The 19,621-nt window shown below is 49.6% G+C and overlaps 3 protein-coding genes across 5 annotated transcripts in view; all 3 read right to left on the reverse strand.

Moving 5' to 3' along the window:
• Positions 1-63: 63 nt before the first annotated feature.
• TMEM223 (transmembrane protein 223) lies at positions 64-1,247 on the reverse strand. The gene is made up of 2 exons (XM_081240110.1): positions 911-1,247; positions 64-495 (listed from the first exon to the last, which is right to left on the reverse strand). The coding sequence occupies exons 1-2, from the start codon at positions 1,227-1,229 to the stop codon at positions 203-205; spliced, it is 612 nt and encodes a 203-aa protein (XP_081096236.1). The 5' UTR covers positions 1,230-1,247; the 3' UTR covers positions 64-202.
• Positions 1,248-1,433: 186 nt separating this feature from the next.
• Positions 1,434-13,926, reverse strand: NXF1 (nuclear RNA export factor 1). Its single transcript, XM_081238586.1, has 21 exons — positions 13,809-13,926; positions 10,356-10,539; positions 9,977-10,136; positions 9,080-9,163; positions 8,863-8,967; positions 8,659-8,739; positions 8,476-8,545; positions 8,022-8,110; positions 7,782-7,889; positions 7,489-7,598; positions 5,627-5,663; positions 5,099-5,167; positions 4,948-5,003; positions 4,709-4,816; positions 4,533-4,591; positions 4,312-4,427; positions 4,146-4,188; positions 3,294-3,366; positions 2,634-2,816; positions 2,072-2,132; positions 1,434-1,951 (listed from the first exon to the last, which is right to left on the reverse strand). The coding sequence occupies exons 1-21, from the start codon at positions 13,834-13,836 to the stop codon at positions 1,913-1,915; spliced, it is 1,863 nt and encodes a 620-aa protein (XP_081094712.1). The 5' UTR covers positions 13,837-13,926; the 3' UTR covers positions 1,434-1,912.
• A 1,399-nt stretch (positions 13,927-15,325) lies between these two features.
• STX5 (syntaxin 5) overlaps positions 15,326-19,621 on the reverse strand; it is a 29,039-nt gene continuing 24,743 nt past the window's right edge. For all 3 annotated transcript variants that reach the window (XM_081238589.1, XM_081238588.1, XM_081238587.1), the window contains exon 11: positions 15,326-16,073. In XM_081238589.1, the coding sequence (XP_081094715.1) occupies positions 15,914-16,073 (160 nt within the window). In that variant the 3' untranslated portion in view covers positions 15,326-15,913. The remainder of the gene's footprint in view (positions 16,074-19,621) is intronic.

Consider the following 19,621-nt stretch of genomic DNA (forward strand, 5'->3'; position numbering starts at 1 on the left):
GTGGATGGGAGTAAGGAGTGAAGGCGAAACGGGCATGGATCAAAACTTGGAGGCACTGACAGGTAGCGGCCCTTGGGACGACTGCTCCTTTATTTGCTGTTAATGAATTTTGGGCCTCTTGTGTGACCCTGGTTGTCACCCCATCCCTAAGGTTCAGTTTTGATTCCCCTCTGGGAGGGGTGAGTGACCTGAGGTGGTTTCTTCACAAGCTCCGGTAGGCACCCACAGTGTTATCAAAGAGCTTCGTATTGGGGAAGTGTCCAGCTTTGTCCAAGAGGAAGTAGAATCGTCGGCCTTTGACCTTCAGAGGCAACATGGCAGGGACTTCACCCCTGTGGGCCATGCAGGATACTTGGTTCAAGGGAACTGTAAAACGGGCACCCCAGCCAAAGGGGGCATGAGTGGTGAGGGTCACTTGCTTCCCTCCAGCGTGTAGCATCACTGAGCGCACATAGCGGAAGGAAAAGAGAAGACCAGCACCAAGTACGAGAGTACCTGCAGGAAGAGCAAAGATTGGGGTTTTCCCTGGAGAGCTAAGAAGCAACCCTTACAGTGTGCCCGCGAATTAAAAAAAATGGTGATGATAGTAACATTTACTGAGCTCCTCTTACACCCCAATCATGTGTTAGTCATTCCTCCCAACAGCCTTAATGGATATTCATCCCCATTTTAAAACAGGGTCCAGAGCGTAAGTACAAACTCGCTCAAGGTCAGAGAGTGAGAGGCAGACTTCAGCCTGAACCTGTACGAGGGCTTGGCGCTCGGGGACGTCCAACTCCAGTGTACCACACACCTATGAGGGCGGCCTGCCCATCCTGGAGGGTCGGGAGCCCCTTACTCTTCTTGCCCACGCGGAGAGGATTGTGCCCGCCCTCCTCGACCCATGCCGGGAAGGCAGCCCACACCTTACCGATGGCGCCGCAGCCGACGGCAAGGCCGTAGCGCCAGAGCGCGGAGCGCAGGTCCAGGCGGCCGCGGCCTGGGGACTCGGCGTCTGGAAGCCGAGTGTAGGCCGGGGGGCGGGCCAAGGCGGCAATGGCTAGAGAAGCCCAGAAGACGCCCTGGCCAGCGCAGAACAGCCCGAGGACGGCGAAGAATTGACCCCGTTCGTGCTCGAAGAGCAGCACGGCCCGTGGCGGGGCCGCGTCCTGCAGGGCCCTACGCGCGGGCAAGGACTGCAGCGTTAAATACAGCCGCCGCGCAGGCCACCGCCGCCTGAGAGCCGCCATGGCCCTGAGCGGCGCCGCTTCCGGGGCGGGACTTCCTGCCGCTGGCCCCGCCCCGCCCCCTCGGAGTCCATCTGTCAGCCCCAGGGGAGGCGAGGTGAGCCGAGGGAGGCACCCCACCCCCACCCCCACCCCCACCCCCGGCCTCGGCCCCGCCCGCGCTTGCGAAGGGCAAGGCTAAAACAACCCAGCACACTCGACACAAAATACAATATCACTCTTTATCTTAAAAAGTAGGGAGGGGGCTGGGCTTCCCTGGTGGCGCAGTGGTTGAGTCCGTCTGTCGATGGAGAGGACACGGGTTCGTGCCCCAGTCCGGGAGGATCCCACATGCTCAGCGGCTGGGCCCGTGAGCCAGGGCCGCTGAGCCTGCGTGTCCGGAGCCTCTGCTCCGCAACGGGAGAGGCCACAACCGCGTAACGCAAAAAAAAAAAAAAAAAAAAGTAGGGAGGATCCTGGCGATAAGTACACAAAGCACCTAAGTCTTTCGGGTAGTTTAGTGTCAATTCTACAATAAGCTTTGGCTTCCTGGAACCGGGGAGGCTCAATCTTCCCGGAAGTCTTCCAGAAGGCAGGTAAGGAGAGGGAGACATCAGTACATACAAGGGCTATTCACAGCGATCTTCTGGGGCACAGGGATCTTCTGGGGTACAGGGATCTTCTGGGGCATGGGGCATGACTGTGGATCACTTCATGAACGCCACTTCTGGGATCTCGCCTTTGGCCTTAGAAAAAAATAAAAGGTCAGTAGAGCCAGGTGGCCCATGCCCGTGTCCCAAGCCTACTTGAACCCTCTTTCTTGAAGGCCTGGAAATCTCTTTTAGCCACCTATTCCCAAATCTTACCTTGAGATGAGTGAAGGCCTGGGCAGATGTGGTGTAGTCCCAGTTGTTGTCCTGAAGGCACCTGGAGTAGGACAAGAACAGGCACCTCCATTAGAACCAAAACGCAGTCACCCTGATCACTAAATGCCACTTCAACAACATCCATTCTATGGAAACACTCACCAACAATTACATACATTCTTGCACTCTTTATACAAATGAAAACTTGGTAAAAATCCATCTATCAATGGTCTTTTGAATACAAAGAAATATTAAATAGCTATCTATTTCGATTAAATAGCTAACAGAAATGAGACTAAGGTGAGTTTTATACTAATAGGGAAAGATGTTCATGGGATAAGTAAAGTAAGTTGCAGAACAGTATAAAAGAGGGACTTCATTTTGACTTTAAATGTTATGTATGCTAATGTATGCATAGAGAAAATTTTTTTACGGACCATCTTTTTTTTTTTTTCTCTAAGTAATAAAAAAAGTTCTGGCTTTAAAAATTTTAGGGGCACTCATGATTCACCACCAGCCCTGCCCCATTTTACCCTTATTCCTACACATGCCATGTACTCACCTCTGGGACCACTCAAGGTTCATGCCAGACTGGGTAGAGAATGCCTGCACCATTTCCTGCTGCTCTGGGGAGAGGGTGGGCACTGGGCTGGAAGAAGGTGTGGGTGCAGGCATGGCAAAGGCTCTTTGGATCTCATCAGGACTGGCATTCCGCACAAACAGCTCATCATTTACGATGCATAACCTTGGGGACAAAAAGCACCTGAGACAGCTGGACAGACAGACAGATAACCTCATCCTCCCAACATCATTCCTATTCTCACTTGACACTCAGATCCTTTCAATGCCCACGAGGTCCCTTTATCATTTCCTCCCTCTCCCGTGGACTCCACGTATGGGATTATCTACCAAACACACTAGAATTATACACTCTCCCCCAACCCTCATTTATCTTCACAACACACTTAGGAAGTGAATATTGTTAAACCACTTTTCAAATGAGGAAACTTGCCCTTAGCTAGAAGTGATGGAGCCAGGATGAAAACCCCAGACAGCTGGACCCCAGAGCCAAGCTCATCACCACTATGTGACCGTCCTCTGATCACCCCCTGCCTTTCTGAATGTCTGAAGATACCCAGAGGACCGACTCCACCTTCCCCAATTTTCACAGTGGTGGCCATGGATTGGGACTGGGACCCCATATGGTAAGTCAAACACTCACCCTGAACTGCTGCCAGGAACAGCGACGAACGTCCGGGTAAAGGCTCGCAAAGAGTCCCGAGATTTTCCATCCACTGCAATGATAACAATGGTGACAACCTGTCAGAGTCACTCATGTTTATTTATTGATTTATTTTTATTTATTTATTTTTGCTGTGTTGGGTCTTCGTTTCTGTGCGAGGGCTTTCTCTAGTTGTGGCAAGCGGGGGCCACTCTTCATCGCGGTGCGCGGGCCTCTCACCATCGTGGCCTCTCTTGTTGCGGAGCACAGGCCAGAGTCACTCATGTTTTAATGTTTTCAAACAGCTTCTCAAAAATCATGGTCTTAATTGATACAAAGAACCCTAAGTGGGCCAGACAGGGATGATTATGTGTGCACAGGGGAGCACAGTGGGGAGGAGGACCAGAGGTCAGGGAGGACAGTAATAACAACAACACTGCTATCCCACTAGTAGAGTGTGTGTGTGCCAGGCCCTGTGTCAAGCATTTTATACATCACTTCATTTACTCCCCACAACACTGTGAGATGGCTATTACTATCCCCCTTCCTTTCACAAATAAAGACTCAGGCTCAGAAGTAATGTAAATTGCCCACAGACACAGAGGACCAAAGCTGGGATGGAAGCTCAGACCTGCTTGACTCCAAAGTCTGTGTCCTTCTAATCCTCAGGCTTTTCCCATATCCCAGACAGGAAAAGACAGGTGGAGAGGGTAGGCTTGGGGGGCAGAATGACAGGAGGAGGTCAGGGAAGAAGAGAGAAGAGAAGGTAGCTGGGAAGCTAAGAGTGCTGAGAATGACTAGCTGGGAAAAGGACCACTCTGCAAACTTGGGACTCCAAAGATCCCCACCCACCTTCTTTGAAGACTCCATTGACAGAAAAACACAGCAACGTGCTCTGAAAGAGAAGCAGCAGCATGAGGTACCACGTAGGCTCCCAGCCAGAGCCTGAGCCCTCTCCGCCTCTTAAGTGCCCCTTCCCCAATTCCACACTTCTGCCAAGGAAGACATAGGTGCTTACTGTCTGGGCGCTTATGTCTACCACGAAGGAACTGACGTCATGCTGAGTTTTGGGCAACTCATTGAGGAAGGCCACGACGTTGAGACGTGTGTGCTTCAGCAGCCGGAACCGCAGGGCTGTGGGAGCGGGGGAAGCCAAGGTGAGCAGCTGCCGCACTCAGCCCAGACTGATTCCTTCCCATCCCCTTCTCCCAACCTGTTCTGCTCACATCACACACTTACTAGGGTCTTTAAGCTTCTTCACATTCCTACTATCCTTGAAGTACTCAGCTAAGTTGCTCCTGGGGGGGAACAGGAGAAAAAGGAGGCAGTGGTCAGGGCGGTGTGGATGCGCACGTGCTGGCCTGTATATGCCAAGGAACTCTGGTCCTGGGCAGGTTCTGGGATGTGACACTCACCGGGCAGGGTTCTGGGGGGTGAAAGGAATACTCAGGGAGCAGCAGGCCCCATCGTGGTAGGCATCCAGGAGCCGCTGCCGGTCTCCGGAGTCGTATATCGCATAGTACCTACGAGGAAAACAAAAGGGAAAGCCTGAGCTCCACAATCTGGGGCCGCACAGGGACCGACAGCTCCCGAGAGCGAGCTGTGCTGGGGCTAGCCCACCGCTCCCCAGCCTGAGGCGACCTGAGATACTCACTGCTGCAGGAAGTGCAGGACCAGATTCTTCAGGGTCTCTGTTCCAAAGTAGCTTCCCTGGAATCCAACAGATATCAGGACCATGTAAGCAGGACTCTCCTCCCAACGTGAGCACTAACTCTGTGCCCCCAACCGCGCCCCCCTCCACTCACCTTGCAGGGAGGTAACACTGTGGGGGCTTCAACGTCAAAGGAAATCGGTGGGGGTAACTCATGGCCGTCCTGCAGAAAGGAAGTGACAGGCGACAGTATGAACCAGACAGAAAAGGCTGGATGAGCACTCAGAGGGGGAACTAAGGGTGAGGGGCCGCAGGTCAAGAGGAAACGAGACACGGCAAGGGGCCACGAATCCTGATAGATGCAACTTTTGTCTACAGGTGTTTTTCTGGGAAGAATGATTGTATTTTCAGCGACTGTGAAGCTGGGGAGATCCCAGCTGGGGGAAGGATGTCACATCTCATTGTTCTCCCAGCCCTTCAACCCTCCCTCAAAGGTCCTCAATAAAACGGCTCGATTCCCCCCACCCCACCAGGAAAAAAAAAAAAAGGATTAGAGACTTTGTCAGATTCTCAAAGGGCTCCATGTCCCCAAATCAGTGATCATACAAACATGTTAGGCAAGACTTTGAGGGTCCGAGATGCTATGCTTCTCAGAAGAGAATGAAAAAAGGTAGGTACTTACCAGGCGTAGTAACTTGGGAAATCGCTCTCGAACGGCGCTGTCAAGAATAGGACAGGAGTGAGTGATGCTTCAGAGCTGCCGTGCCTCCTAGGCTGCTCTAGGGGCAAGTACACCAATGCCCGAGGGACAGCCCATCCCATCCTCCTTGTCCTCACCCTTTCCCAGCCTCTGAGCTCCAGGAAAAACGGCCCCAACTCCCCATCTCTCCTGAGGCACCCAGAAATGACTGCCTCGGAGGACGACTCTCTCCTCTCTGCCTGACTTTTGAGCGTGCCACAGGAGCAGCACTCCCAGCCCAGGCTTTAAGCCAGGACCTCCTTTCCCTCCCTGTCCCCCTTACCTTCCACCTACTCACCTGTGCAGCCCCCGGGAGGAGGGAATGGGGTGGGAGCCCAGGGGCTCCGCTGCCTCAACAGGTATCCGTCACTTCTGCCAGGTCTGGCCGTGGCCAAGACCAGAAAACACCACAGAAATGGCACTCGATGTTGGGGCAGGGAGATGAGCAAGGCAGGGCTCAGGAGGAGATGAGGCCAAGGAAGAAGAGAGGGGACGAAAAGGAGGAGAGAGAGAAAAGGTAGGAGACGAAGGAGCAAAGGAGAGATGGGGGAGGTACTGGAGAGGAGAGAGAAAAAGGAAAGAGAAAGCAAAGAAAAAGCGAAAGCACTACACGGCAAAGAGTCATTTAGAAAGAAGAGGGAGAACAAAGGGAAGAAGGCACCTGACACAGCCCTTTCTTTCAGCTCCCTCTTCCCTGTGATCTAAGGAGGAAGTGGGAAACAAAATTCTCGCTGTGGCGAGAGGGCAGCTGCTGTTGGCCAGGTCTCTGTCTGCTACCTGGGTTCCCATCTGAGCTGGGCGTGGGAAGTGAAGCAGCCATGGGGGCAGGAGACCTCCCTCAGAAGGGGTGAGGGCTCAGGCCCCTGCAAAGTTGGGGGGGTGAGGGTCTGTGCCCCACCTCTGTTGGCCCCCAAGTTCTCTCCTGATGGCCCCTCTGCGACTGTGCCTGTCTTAGGTTGTTCCTTCCCTGAGGAATCTTACCCGTCTCTGGCTAACCAGCCATCCTCCGGGGCCAAGCAGGGTGATGTGAGGTGAGCGAGGGGCAGCGCCCCCAGAGAGGGTCGGTTCTCTGTCTCCTTGGTAGCCTATGCCCCCGTGGCCTCCACGCCCAGCACCTGCCTTGGGATTCCCTCGCCTACTGGCGGGGCCCCGGCTCTGGTCACATGTCTTAGGGAACCCAGGTGTCTCCTCCAGGGAGGGCCCAGCTTACAGCATTGGGCGAGAGAGACCGATGGCATGGCACCAGCCACCAGGAGGCCTCAACCTCAGCGTGGGCAGGAAAGCCCAGGCAACAGCTTTGGGCAAGGAGATTGTGAGAAGCGAGCCCCTCTTGGCAACAGGGCAAGAGGGGACGTTGCAGGACAGAGGAAGGAAGAACTTCCATCAGCAGGAAGTCCCAGGGAGGGAGGGCTTTCTCTGCCCAGGGTTACCAGGCTCTTGGCTCAAAGCAACTCCATGTGTGGGGCATAATATACAAGATGTCCCCTAGTCATGGTAAAAAAGGGAGATGCTCTTCTTGAAACAAAAGGGTGGGGGGAGTGTAGAAAAGGCTGTGTTCAGGAAAGAAGGAGAAAGGCCATAGAACCAGCAAACAGGCAGACAGGTGAGAAGAAAGGAAAGGAGGCCTCGGGCAAAGCTGGGTGTCACGGACAGACCAAAGGGAGGAGCACATGATCCTCCCCAAGGACAGGTGGTTCCAGCTCAGGGCTGCACATCTCCTGCAGACGGGCACTGGTCAGGGTGCATCAGCTCAGCCTCCTAGGGGGTGAAGGTCCCCAGGAGGAGAGACAGAGGTTAAAACTGACCTGATGTAGGTGGACTGGTCTCGAAAATTATCACACAGGGTGTTTCCGATAAGCCACAGCTCTTCTAGCTTCAGCCCTTTTATCTTCTCCAAATCCCGCTCAGATTTTAGCTGCAAAGGATGGGGAGAAAAGGCAGGAAAGACATGCTGGTAAAGGGAGCCAGCTAGATTCCTCCCACCCCCAAGTCCCACCTCATCCCTTAAATGCCCTCCCTCGCCTCTTGCTGCCACCAGGCAACCTCTCTCCACCCTCTGCCCACCCCAACCAAAACACAAACAGGCTCTCAATCTCACCTCATTTTCAGAAAGATTGAGGATCTTTAGATTGGGTGCTTTCTGCACAATGCTGGACAAGTCATCCAGCCTGTACAGCTTGTTATTGCTCAAGTTTAAGGACAACAGCTGTGGGGAGAGAATAATTTAGAGGAAGCACGAGCAGCAAGGGAATTTGAAACAAACCTGCCTCCCAATCCCATCCTATCTATCTATCTATCCCACCCTGTTTCCTCCCACCTAGTGGGACAAAGGCCTCACCTCAGGGATGTTCTCTTCAATGATTCGTAGGGTGGCTGACATACAGCTTCTACGATTCAGGACAACATCAATGTTCTGGGCCACCAAATCTTCAGGAAGGAAAGGGAAGTCTGAGAGGGCTTGCCCAGGCCAGCGTTCCCACCAAACCAGCCTCAAACATTCCATGCCTGACAGATCCCCCTCTGCCGCCACCCATCTAAAAATTACTGCTATCGGGCTTCCCTGGTGGCGCAGTGGTTGGGAGTCCGCCTGCCAATGCAGGGGACGCGGGTTCGTGCCCCGGTCCGGGAAGATCCCACATGCCGCGGAGCGGCTGGGCCCGTGAGCCATGGCCGCTGAGCCTGCGCGTCCGGAGCCTGTGCTCTCCGCGGCGGGAGAGGCCACAACAGTGAGAGGCCCGCGTACCACAAAAAATAAAAATAAAAATAAAAAAAATTACTGCTATCAACTGTACCTGGGTCTGAACGGAGGCCCTTAAGGTCAAGTGCTTGTTGGGAGCCATCGTATCGTTTGCTCATGATCAGCTACAGAGGAATACAAAGGATTCAGCGGTCACTGGAGTTGCGTGTGGGCGTGGGGGGGAGGGTGAGAACCGGCAGGACTCGGGTGGAAGCCCCATCCCTTGAGGCTGCCTCACCTTTAGCTGCTCTACTTGTTCTGGCTTCAGTTCGTTCTGCACAGTGTGGGGTGGAGGAGAGGAGTTGATGATGATGGATATCTGCGGGGGAGATACGCATGGGCACGGTGAACTCCAGGGAGGCCTAAGCCCCAGGACCAAGACCCAGTCCATGCCCTGAGCACCAATCCCCACCCCTAACCAAGCCAGGCCCTTCACACACACCCTGCGGTTCTCCCGATCCAAAATCTTATAGTTGACAGCCTTCAATGCAGAGGCAGTACTGGCATCCTCAACAAAAAACTGGGCCCGTGTGTTTTCATAGTGAAACTGCAAGAAGAGAAAACAACAGCATTGGACCTGAGAGCCCAGAGCACCCCCGTGCAGCTGGTACCTTCACCTGCTCCTTGGTCCCCAGCCACACACTTGGGCCTTCTCTTACCTCAATGGGAGAGAAAGGGATGCTGCACTTGCTCTGAATCATGCTCAGGAGCCATGACTTGTCATATTTCCTGCCATAAGGAATCTAGATGAGAGAAAGAGAAGAGAAGGGAACAAGATATAACTAATACTGAACAGCAGACCCACTCTAGTCCTCCTTTCGTATCATCTGCCAAGCTCTAAAAGACTTTCTGAAGAAACAGTCAATTAAAGGTTTTCTGGGGGGACTTCCCTGGCGGTCCAGTGGTTAAGACTCCTCACTCCCAATGCTGGGGGCCCAGGTTCGATCCCTGGTCAGGGAACTAGATCCAGCATGCCACATCTAAGACCCGGTGCAGCCAAATAAATATTAAAAAAAAAAAGTTTTCTGGGAACTCCCTGGTGGTCCGGGTTCGATCCCTGGTGGAGGAACTAAGAAGATCCCACAAGCTGCGTGGTGTGGCCAGAAAAAAGCGTTTCTACTCAAGCCAAACACGAACTCCTTAACCTCCTTTCTGTCCATTTATGCTTATTATTCCTCAAAAGATTCAAATTGTTTGATTCTAAAAGTTCCAAGACATCATTTATAACCTGCCTGCCCCTGAGAGAACTCACAAGGGACCCCCAGCTCCACACTCAGCTTGAGTCAGATGGAGACACGTGGAGGGGTTATTCCACCTCCCAACCGCAGTTACCACATTTCCCTTGAGATGGCCTCCCCATCCTACCTGTCCCCTTCTCCTTTTCTGAACCTGCTCTTAGGTGTTCTAAGATATTGATTCTTAGGAGAAAGAATGGTTACCTGATTGTGGAGTTAACAGCTGAGAACACTGATTTTTTAATGTGAAAAGTAAACACCTTAGCTCTGAACCCAGCCCCCTACAGCTCCCCTGCACCATGTACTTTCCAAGATACTCACTGTAATCTTAAACCAGCTCTTTGAGGTCCCGTCCTGGCTGGTGCCAGCCCCTCCGCTCTCTGGAGGAGCCCGATCTCTCCGCAGAGGCACAGTAACATGAATTCGAGACCGCTCGTGCCAGTTATCACCCCGACGGCTGGGTCGTGCAGCATAGGGGGCGCTGTGGGGAGGGAGAGAATAAAACACTCACAAAGGTTAGGAATGTCTTCTCAAAGACTTCCCTGCACTGTTACCAGGACCACAACTAAGACTGCTCAACCATTAAGCAGGTCCTGGCATTTCTCTCTCTTCCAGGTGGGAAGAGAAATGACACGGACAGTAAGAGGGCTACATAGATGAGGGGGTCGATAAATTCAAACCAGATCAACTGGTTACTTACTATCGTACTCGGGGAACATCCTGGGCATCGCTCATTGCCACATCTCTGTCATCTTCCTCAAGGCGGGAAGACCGAACCACAGAACCTCCTCTTCCAGACCTCCGGTTCCCCTCACCATACTTCCACCGGAAAGGGCCCCGGCCTTTCTTTCTTCTTTGAGGGAAACTAACTCGATCATCGTGCTCTGGGGTTGGGAACAGAACATAAATGAGAAAATACATCACTGGTTCAGCTACCTTGCTTGGCAACCACAGCATCCGGCACCTGGCACTATCAGATGAGATACACAATCACTACAGAGACCACCTCCGTGCAAACTCTTCTGCCTGTCCAGGGAAAGAACCCTCTCCGTGGGATGGCATCATCAGGGGAAAAGGATTGGAAAACTGTGTAAAGTCTTTAGAAAAATGAAGCAGAAACTGGAACTATAGAAAGAAGAAGCAGAATGTGGAAGTGCGAGTGTCCCAAGTTTAACTGGATACAACTCACAGCCCCTGAAAGTCACCTGAAGTCTGCTTTTCTCAGCCTCCCAAATCTACTTAATCCCACTCAAAAATTTTTTTAACTTTTAATTTTATATTGGAGTATAGTTGATTAACAGTGTTGTGTTAGTTTCAGGTATATAACAAAGTGATTCAGTTATACATATAAATGTTATCTATTCCTTTTCAAATTCTTTTCCCAATTAGGTTGTTAGAGAATACTGAGCAGAGTTCCCTGTGCTATACAGTAGGTCCTTGTTGGTTATCCATTTTAAATAGAGCAGTGTGTACATGTCAATCCCAAGCTCCCTAACTATCTCTGCCCCCCCACCCTTCCCCCCTAGTAACCATAAGTTCATTCCCTAAGTCTACCCTCACTGAAAATTTGATCAGTGACCTCTCACATCTTGGAAAGCCAATCACAATAATTACATCAGCTCTCAGTAAACAATACTTCCTTTGCCTGTATAGCACAGACATCAGTTACAAATATGACCAATTTAAGGGCTTCTTTTAAGTCTTGCTCTCTCTTCAAAAAACTAAAAATAGAGCTACCATATGATCCAGCAATTCCACTCCTGGTTATATATCTGGAAAAAACAAAAAATACTAACTCAAAAAGATACATGCATAAATTAGGAGGTTGGGATTAACATATACACACTACTATATATAAAACAGATAATCAACAAGGACCTACCATATAGCACAGGAAACTCTACTCAAAACTCTGTAATAACCTATATGGGAAAAGAATCTGAAAAATAGATATATGTGTAACTAAATCACTTTGCTGTACACCTGAAACTAACACAACATTGTAAATCAACTATATGCTAATGTAAAATAAAAATTTTAAAAAAAGTAAAACATCAAAACTAAGAAAAAGGGAAGAATACATATAAGCTTCACTTGTTTTTTCTTAATCTTTTAATTTTTATTGGAGTTTAATTGCTTTATAATGCTGTGTTAGTTTCTACTGTACAGCAAAGTGAATCGGCTATATGTATACATATATCCCCTCTTTTTTTGGATTTCCTTCCCATTTAGGTAACCACAGAGCACTGAGTAGAGTTCCCTGTGTTATATACCATATGAGCTTCACTTGTGTTCAGGGGGGAAAAATAAAGATACATGCATCCCAAAGTTCATAGCAGCACTATTTACAGTGGCCAAGATATGGAAGCAACCCAAGTGTCCATCTAATGGATAAACAAGATGGGGTATATATACACACAACAGAATACTACTCAGTCATAAAAAAGAAAGAAATCTTGCCACTGCAACACCATATATGGACTTGGAGGGTATTATGCTTAGTGAAATAAGTCAGACAGAAAAAAACAATTATTGTATGATAGCACCTACATGTGGAATCTAAAAAATAAAACAAATATATTCAGCAAAACAGAAACAGTCTCACAGATACAGATAACAAACTAGTGGTTACCACTGGGGAGATGGGAGTGGGGAGGGGCAAGATAGGTTATGGGATTAAGAGATACAAACTACTAAATATACAATGGATAAGCAACAAGGATATATTGTACAGCATGGGCAGTGACAACCATTACTTTGTAATAACTTTTAATGGAATCGAATTTATCAAATACTGAATCACTATGTCATACACCTGAAACTAACATAATATTGTAAATCAACCTTACTAAAAAAAACTAAATAAATAAAATTCTTGTTCTTAAACTGCCACTCTGAAGTGAATATGGAAGTGTGAGTGACCCAAGTGTAACTGGACACAACTCAGACTCCCTGAAAGTCACCTGAAATCAGCTGTCAGCCCACCCAAATCTACTTAATCCCAAGGTGACCTCTCTCACATCTTGGAAAACCAATCACAATGATTACATTAGCTTTCAGTAAACAATACCTCTTTTGCCTATACAGTACAAACATCAGTTACAAATATGACCAATTTAAGAGCTTCTTTTGAAAGTCTTATTCTCAAACTGCCACTCTGAAGTTTAGGGAGTGGGCTCTTTGTTTCCTTGGTCAGAAATGACTCTTAACTCAGGAGACAACCCCTAAATTCAGGTTCTAGTGGCAGCTAGGGTGTTTCACCAAGGGCCCTCAAATGTTCTCCAGGAATATGATCCTCTGAATCCTGGTGGGTAGGAATGGCTTCTTAAAAAAGACGAATGATTCCCCAAAAAGGTCTGTCTAATGCGTAATACTCTGCAAACAATGAACCTCAAGAAATGACCCTAGGGAAAAAATAATAAATGAATAGAAAGCGCAGCTAACGTTCATTGAGGGCGTTCTCCAATGCCAGGCACCATGCTCCAGGCACTTGCCACGAACAATCTCGTTTTAACGCACACACGGAGACAAACTCAGGAGATAGGTACTGTTTCTATCCTCATTAAAGGGGTGGAAAATCAGGCCTGAGTGTATAACTCACTCAAGATTGGCATAGCCAACTCAGGATTGAAACCTCGGCTGTCGTGTGCTCTTAACCACTACTCTGGACTAAAACTCAATGTAGTGTTCGGACTAGAACATCGAGTTAGTGTGTAGGTCTAAAATATTAAGCCAAAGCCGTGGCGGGGCGGTGGGGGGGGGGCAAGACCGACTGGACGCGCGGTAGAAAATAGGGCACCGGCAGCCCAAGAGCAGGGCACCGACTCACATTAAAGAGTCTGGCAGCCAAATTGAACTGACAGGTATCAACCACCCACAAAGTTCAAAGCAATCTCGTCACCCCGCTGCCGAGCCACCGGCTTCGAGCCGCAGGTGCTCGCAACGCCAGGATTCCGGAGTTAACAAGCCGGGCACCCACCCTCAAGTTCAGCCAGGCCCCCGGGCTGCCTCGCCCCGGACCCGCGCCGCGCACCGCCGCTCCCCGCGGACGCCGGGCCCCCCGCGGCCTCATGCCCCGGCGCTGCGGCCTAGGCCGGTGCTGCCCAGCTGAGCCCAGACCGTCCCGCTCCTCAACCCAAGGGCCGGCACTGACCGTTGTACGACTTCCCCTCGTCCGCCATAGCACAACGAGAAAGGGAGGGCTCCGTCGCGGGCCGCAACCCAGCCCAACGTCCGAAAGCCCAGGCGCTCCTGGCCGAACTGCTCCTGTGCCGGGTGCCACCGTATTTATAGGGCGAGCACGTCATAGAGCGCCGACGTCGTACAATCATAGGCGGAGCTGCTGGGACATGCGCACGCGTATCCGACGAGCAGACGCGCCGGGGTCGGGACTTGGCGCTGCACGCCCCGCCCAGGACCTGAGCTCGCGAAGCCGAGTTACCGCGAGTTCGCCCCGCCCCCTACTTTCATCCGTCCGCCGCTGGGCGTTACAGCCCAGGATTCCAAGAGGAACAGGGAAGAGGAGCCACAAGAAGGGCTGCCGAGGAATGGGAGACCAAGGGCCTTGGAATGGGAGTGACCCAGCCAGGGCTTAAGTCTCAGCTCAGCCCAGCCCTTTGCCATCTGCATATCTATGCCTCGCTTTCCTCGCCTATAAAAAGAAATAGAAAACTAGAAGGTAAGCCCCAGGAGAGCAGGGACTTGACTAATTCATGGCTTTTTTCTCCAGCACCTGGCTCAGTACCATACCTAGCACGTAGCGCGAACTCAACAAATATTTATGAAATAAGCTTCCTATCTATGCGTTCCCCCAAGAAGAGTTGCAGAGTCAAATGAGAAAAACTGCATTTGTCAGGCTTTGGTCGTCTTCACAGACCACCCCACCCACCACCGATGTGCTGTGCTAAACCCACATCGTGGGTCAACTGGGCAGTGAAGGTGCAAGCAAGACCACCCCCTGAACACAGGCCAAGGGGAGAGGAAATATTAAAACACCAGGCCTAGGAAAGACCTGGGCTCTCCTAGACAAATCCCCCCCAAAGTGCTATGGCCAGCCCAGTGTATGGTGATTGTCCTCGCTATAGCTTGAGCTTCCTTTGGGTGTGTGAAATGGGGGAACTCCAGTGACCTTGGCATGATGTGGTCGTGGGTCCTGCTCAGGACTGACAAGCATATTGACCTCCCTGGAGGGTAGGTGTTCCAGGCAGGTCTCTACTTCATTCTCGTGTGACTAGCTTGGATTTGGTGAGGGGCTTCGAGGGGACCACGAGCCTCAGCTGGAGCTGCGAACAAACACTTCTCTTCACCTTTCACTCCTGGCAGCAGGCAGAACTCCTGCTTCATCCAGCCCAAGGAAAACGTGGGGCCAGCTGGTTGGAGGATCCAGATGAAACAGGTCCAAATACTTCTGGAGACGGTCCTGGAAGTTGCCACCCATCAGAGACCCACTCTGGGATCCTGCTCCCCGCTTTGAAGGGAAGTTTCCATGCTAAGTAAGTGCTGCTGCACTTGGATATCCCCTGCTGGAGACAGCTGTGTGCATGGAGCCCAAAGCCTGGCCCCTTGAGGCCATCAGCCCAACCCTTGCAGTTATAATATTGGGCAGTGGGCTCGCTCCACTTGCTGCCTAGGCCTTTTGACGCTCCCACCCAAAAATGACGACATGGCTAGTGAGGCTGACAGTCTTGTTGTAATTGGGAGAAAACAGGCTGCAGCACATTTGGCAGATTGAGAGTCACCTGCAGCCAAAGTTGGGGTTATGCAGGCAGCCGAGGGGCTCAGGGCCCCCTGCCTCAATGGTGAAGAGAGGAAGAAGAAGTCAAATTCTAACCCAGATGGGAAAGTTGGTCCCTGGGCCAGTTTCACTTCCTTTCCTCACTCTCAGGAGGGTGGGGAAGGACATCACCTCCCCTTGCTGCCAAAGTTTCTTTTGCGACAGGCTGGGGAGGGTTTATAAAAATCTCCTAGTGGAGACAACCTGCGTGATGAGCCCCCCAGTTGGCCTCTGCTCCCTTCCAGCCACTTCACAGCAGAGTCCAAATCCAGAACCGTGTGTTTCATGGGTTGGAGGGTGGTGAGGGGAGGACAGGGTGGCCAGAGGAAAGGAGTGGGGGATTGGGGGCAGTGGCCATTCTTAGCAGTTCGAAGGAAACAGGGCCTTTCTCCCAAGCACCCTGCACAGGCTCAGTGGCAGCTCTGGCCACCTGCCCTCCCGGGAGGATTCCAAACCCCCATGGAGTGCCTCAGAGTGGAGAGGGTTCAGGCAAGGAAGACCACAAAGATGATGAAGAAGACAATGAGGATGAGGAAGATTTTGACCATAAGCCACCGGTTGGAGGTGACCGACTGGAAGTACTTGAGGATCTCCGAGTGGGCGGCCTCAACATCCAGCTGGGCTCCCAGCACGTTCTCGTCAATCCTGGGGATAGGGCCGGGAGGAGGGGAAAGAGAATGACACTGGATTAAAAAGAATGCTGTTGAAGTGTATTTTCTGCATGTTTATATATTTGTATTGATATACAGAAAAGGCTCTGGAAGGGTAATATAAACAAGTCTTGGCTGTGGTTTGAAAATCAACTCTGCAACTTATAAGCTTATGACCCTAAGCCAATCATTTAACCTCAAGTCTCATTTTCCTCAACTGCAAAGGAAGGAAAAATGAGGATAACACAAATCGTAAGTTTGTTGTCAGTCTTAAATGAGTTATATAAAGTGCCCAACCCATACTAAGAGGATCCAAAATGTTAGTTATATTTTTTTGCTCATTGGTATTTATTAATTTTTGTCTAATAAACAGTATTGCATTTGTAATAAGGGGGAAAAGTTCACAGACCATTATGGTAAGGAAACCCTGGTTCTGAGTGAGAAAGGAAGAAAAACTTGATGACGTGGACAGAAAGTCAAGGGATAAGAAAAGCCCTATATTAGGAGAACATGTCTCTCAGGATATAGAGAAGTTCTCAGAAGAATGGCAATCTCTTGAGACACTGCTGAGTAAAATCAAACATATCCCAGCTAATCTGAATATGCAGTCCTAAAAACCAAATATAAACCCTGGTCTTTGCAAAGGGAGTCGCTGGGAGCAGGCACCTGTGGGAGCTGTGAGGTCATAGAAGTTGGTGGAGCCTGGTAATCAAATACGTAAGTGAGAGGAAAGGCTGGGCCAGTGGCTGCAAGCCCAAGGTCCTGGTAAGGTGGTCATGAGGACGGCGAGCTAATCTCTGTCCAAATACAGGAGCCTGGATTGTACATGGCTCCCTGTTTATGTCAGGGAAGCTAACTAAAGTATCAGGTTTCCTAGCTTTTGGCTATAACTACATTTTTCAGTGTGGATGCGTTTGTCATCTCATACCCAATTAAGCTCATTCATATTGGCAATTATAATGGCTTTGCTTAACAAAAATGGAAAAACAATGACTGCAATCTGGCATATAAAAGATTTTAAATGGGAGTCTGTGAATGAAATCTAATACAAGGAAAGAAATTACTATTATCCTATAGTAATTTTAAGACAGAAAACTTCTTTAAGGAAGAATGTCAGCTAATAAATATAGAAGGAATGAGCAAATTAGAAAATTACCATTTTGCAACACACACTCTCACAAACGAATCAGGCAAGGACCATCAGGGGGCTAAGGAACTGGAAATTCACAGGGACTCAAAGCATCACTCCACACATGACTCAGTCTGATGGTCACCACCTTGAACAAGTGGCCAAACTTGGTATCACCAATAAAAGAGATAACCTCATCAAGTGCCTACTGCTATGATCACCTGCATAGCCGGCCAAATACATGGAACTTAAATTTAATCATAGGGAAAACAGTGGACAAATAAACATGCAGGACCTCGTACAAGACACTGGCCTCTTCAAAAAATAAGTATCACACACACAAAAAAAACAAAAGGCAGGCTAAAGAGACACAACAATCAAATGAAATGTATGAATGTTGCCTGAATCTTGAAGGCAATCAAATGAAATGTATGAATGTTGCCTGAATCTTGAAGGAAAAAAGCTAAAAACTTTTTTTTTTAGAACAGTTGGGGAAATTTGAATATGGACTGAGTACTGGATTGTGTTGGAGAATTGTTCATTTTCTTAGGCTTGATAATGGTATTGTGGCTGCTCAGGGGAATACCTATTTTTGGCAGATGCTTGCTGAAGTATCTGGGGATAAAATGTCATGATGTTTGCACCTACTTTTAAATGATTCAGAAAAAAAAAAAGGTGAGAGGAAGCAAATGTGATAAAATGTCAACAGTTGGTGAATCCAGGTGAAAGGAATATAGGTGTTCCTTATGCTATCCTCCCAACTTTTCTATAGTTTGAAAATTTTTAATTTACAAGTTGGAGGGAAAAGGAAAATGACTGAGTGACACTAGATCAGCAGTTTTTCTACCTTAGAAAAAAATAAGAATCACCTATTGAGCATCTCAAAAACGCAGATTCTTTTTCTTTTTCTCTGACAAGCCAAGTGACTTGTGGGATCTTAATTCCCCGACCAGGGATCGAACCTGAGCCCACAGCAGTGAAAGCGTGGAGTCCTAACCACGGGATTGCCAGGGAATTCCCTGGCGGTCCCGTGGTTAAGACTCAGCATTTTCATTGCTGTGAGCTGGGGTTTGATCCCTGCTTGGGGAACTAAGATCCCACATGCCACAAGGAGTGGGCAGAAAAAAAAAAAAAAGCAAATTCTTAGGTTTCACATTCAGAGATTCTAGGGTGGGGCCCAGGAAACTACAGACTGAGAACTTTGGACTAAATCAGTGGTTTCTCAAGAGGGTGCTCAAATCCAGATCCACTGGCATTTGCAGGAAGCAAACACAAGAATATCTGGGTCTATTTTAAAAATATCATCCTTTCAAAATTTCCATTTCTTTTTCATATCATTGCCCACAAATTTTCTCTCCTTTGTTATTTCCCTTTTATGTTTCAATCTACTGCCAGATTGCTTCTGAGCCACTCAACTGAAATTGCTAGTGCTGATCCAATTAATCCAAGCCCCCCGATCCAAGTAATGCTTGAGGATCCTTAATTCACACTTCCTTTCTCAGGGGTACCAAGAAATAACGACCCCTTTCTCCCTAAAATCCTTTCCACCTCAGCTTCACATCTCTTTGCTTCTTTCTCTCATCTCCCTAAAACTTCCTCCTCAGTCTCTTGGACAGATCCTTCCCTTCACCACATATGCCTGGAATCCATGGGGAGCTGTCCTGTCCTTATTCTCACTTTACCCCTTGTCCCTGGGTAGTCTCATCTACCACCATGGTCTCACCAAGAAGCTGCTGAATCCCAGTCCTTATCTCTAGCTTAGCCCTCTCTTCTGAGCATTAAGACCATGCATCTCATGCCTCTCAGCTGTCCCAGAACAAACCTCATTCTCCTCACCCAGCACCCGTCTGCGGCCTCTTGCGTTCTCTCCCTATCCCCAGATCCAGGAGGACTAGCTCACAGGAGCAACGACAAATGTTTGCTAAACCAATGAACAAATGAGTACCAACACCGAAAAATACTTATGACACTTTTTCAAGGAAGACTAGAATGTAAAGTTGTATACATACTACAACTCTAACTTTTTTAAAAAAATAAAAGGCTTTCAGTTTTGTTGGCATGCGGGATTTTAGTTCCCTGTCCAGGGACGGAACCCATGCCCCCTGCAGTGGAAGTGTGGAGTCCTAACCACTGGACCACCAGGGAATTCCCTAACTCTATTTAAAACACATATGCAGGGGCTTCCCTGGTGGCGCAGTGGTTAAGAATCCACCTGCCAATGCAGGGGACACGGGTTCGAGCCCTGGTCCGGGAAGATCCCACATGCCGCAGAGCAACTAAGCCCATGCGCCACAGCTGCTGAGCCTGTGCTCTAGAGCCTGCGAGCCACAACTACTGAGCCTGTGAGCCACAACTACTGGAGCCTGTGCACCTAGAGCCCGTGTTCCACAGCAAGAGAAGCCACCGCGATGAGA

This window comes from Mesoplodon bidens (genome assembly GCF_964165515.1).
Source record: "Mesoplodon bidens genome assembly, chromosome: 7".
Lineage (NCBI taxonomy): Eukaryota > Metazoa > Chordata > Mammalia > Artiodactyla > Ziphiidae > Mesoplodon > Mesoplodon bidens.

Excerpts from the sequence above, each read along its gene's own strand:
- TMEM223 (XM_081240110.1), bottom strand. The coding sequence starts at position 1,229 with ATGGCGGCTCTCAGGCGGCGGTGGCCTGCGCGGCGGCTGTATTTAACG. Across the intron at positions 496-910 it reads CGTCGGCTGCGGCGCCATCG|GTACTCTCGTACTTGGTGCT; the intron begins GTAAGGTGTGGG and ends CTCTTCCTGCAG.
- NXF1 (XM_081238586.1), bottom strand. The coding sequence starts at position 13,836 with ATGGCGGACGAGGGGAAGTCGTACAACG. Across the intron at positions 8,968-9,079 it reads TCCCTTTCTCTCCCATTGAG|TTTCACTATGAAAACACACG; the intron begins GTAAGAGAAGGC and ends CTCTTCTTGCAG. Across the intron at positions 8,740-8,862 it reads TGGATCGGGAGAACCGCAGG|ATATCCATCATCATCAACTC; the intron begins GTGTGTGTGAAG and ends TCTCCCCCGCAG.